The sequence below is a fragment of the Acanthisitta chloris genome, unplaced genomic scaffold, assembly GCF_000695815.1.
Source record: "Acanthisitta chloris isolate BGI_N310 unplaced genomic scaffold, ASM69581v1 scaffold11029, whole genome shotgun sequence".
NCBI classification, from domain to species: Eukaryota; Metazoa; Chordata; class Aves; order Passeriformes; family Acanthisittidae; genus Acanthisitta; species Acanthisitta chloris.
In genome coordinates this window covers 4,274-4,575 of record NW_008689791.1, presented here as the reverse complement: position 1 = coordinate 4,575, position 302 = coordinate 4,274, and the positions used below count along the sequence as shown (strand labels likewise).

General features: G+C 66.2%; 1 protein-coding gene across 1 annotated transcript in view; it reads right to left on the bottom strand.

The window, feature by feature from the left end:
• Positions 1 to 53: 53 nt before the first annotated feature.
• Positions 54 to 302, bottom strand: part of LOC103808759 (MAP kinase-interacting serine/threonine-protein kinase 2-like) — a gene marked incomplete at both ends in the record, with an annotated part of 3,469 nt that continues 3,220 nt past the window's right edge. Inside the window, one exon of the mRNA XM_009081563.1 lies at positions 54 to 149. Coding sequence (XP_009079811.1) covers positions 54 to 149 — 96 coding nt within the window. The remainder of the gene's footprint in view (positions 150 to 302) is intronic.

Here is a 302-nt window from a genome sequence, read left to right as displayed (position 1 = left end):
GGACCCCCCCGACAGGGACAGATTCCCCAGCGAGGGGGGGCTCACACACGTACCGGGGGGAGCAGCTCCGGGGTGGAGATGGGGGAGCAATCGCCATTCAGTTTGATGCCACTTCCCAGGTCAAAGTCGCAGATCTTCACTGGGGAGACCTGGGGAGGGGGAAGGAGTGGTCAGCGATGCCACAGCAGCCCCCCAGGGACCGCAGCCCCCTGGAGCCCACGCTGTGCTTTCAGGCTCAGCAGCTCAGCGCTCGGTTGTGTCATGCTTCGCACCACTCCGTGCTGCGGCAGACGGGGCGTGTG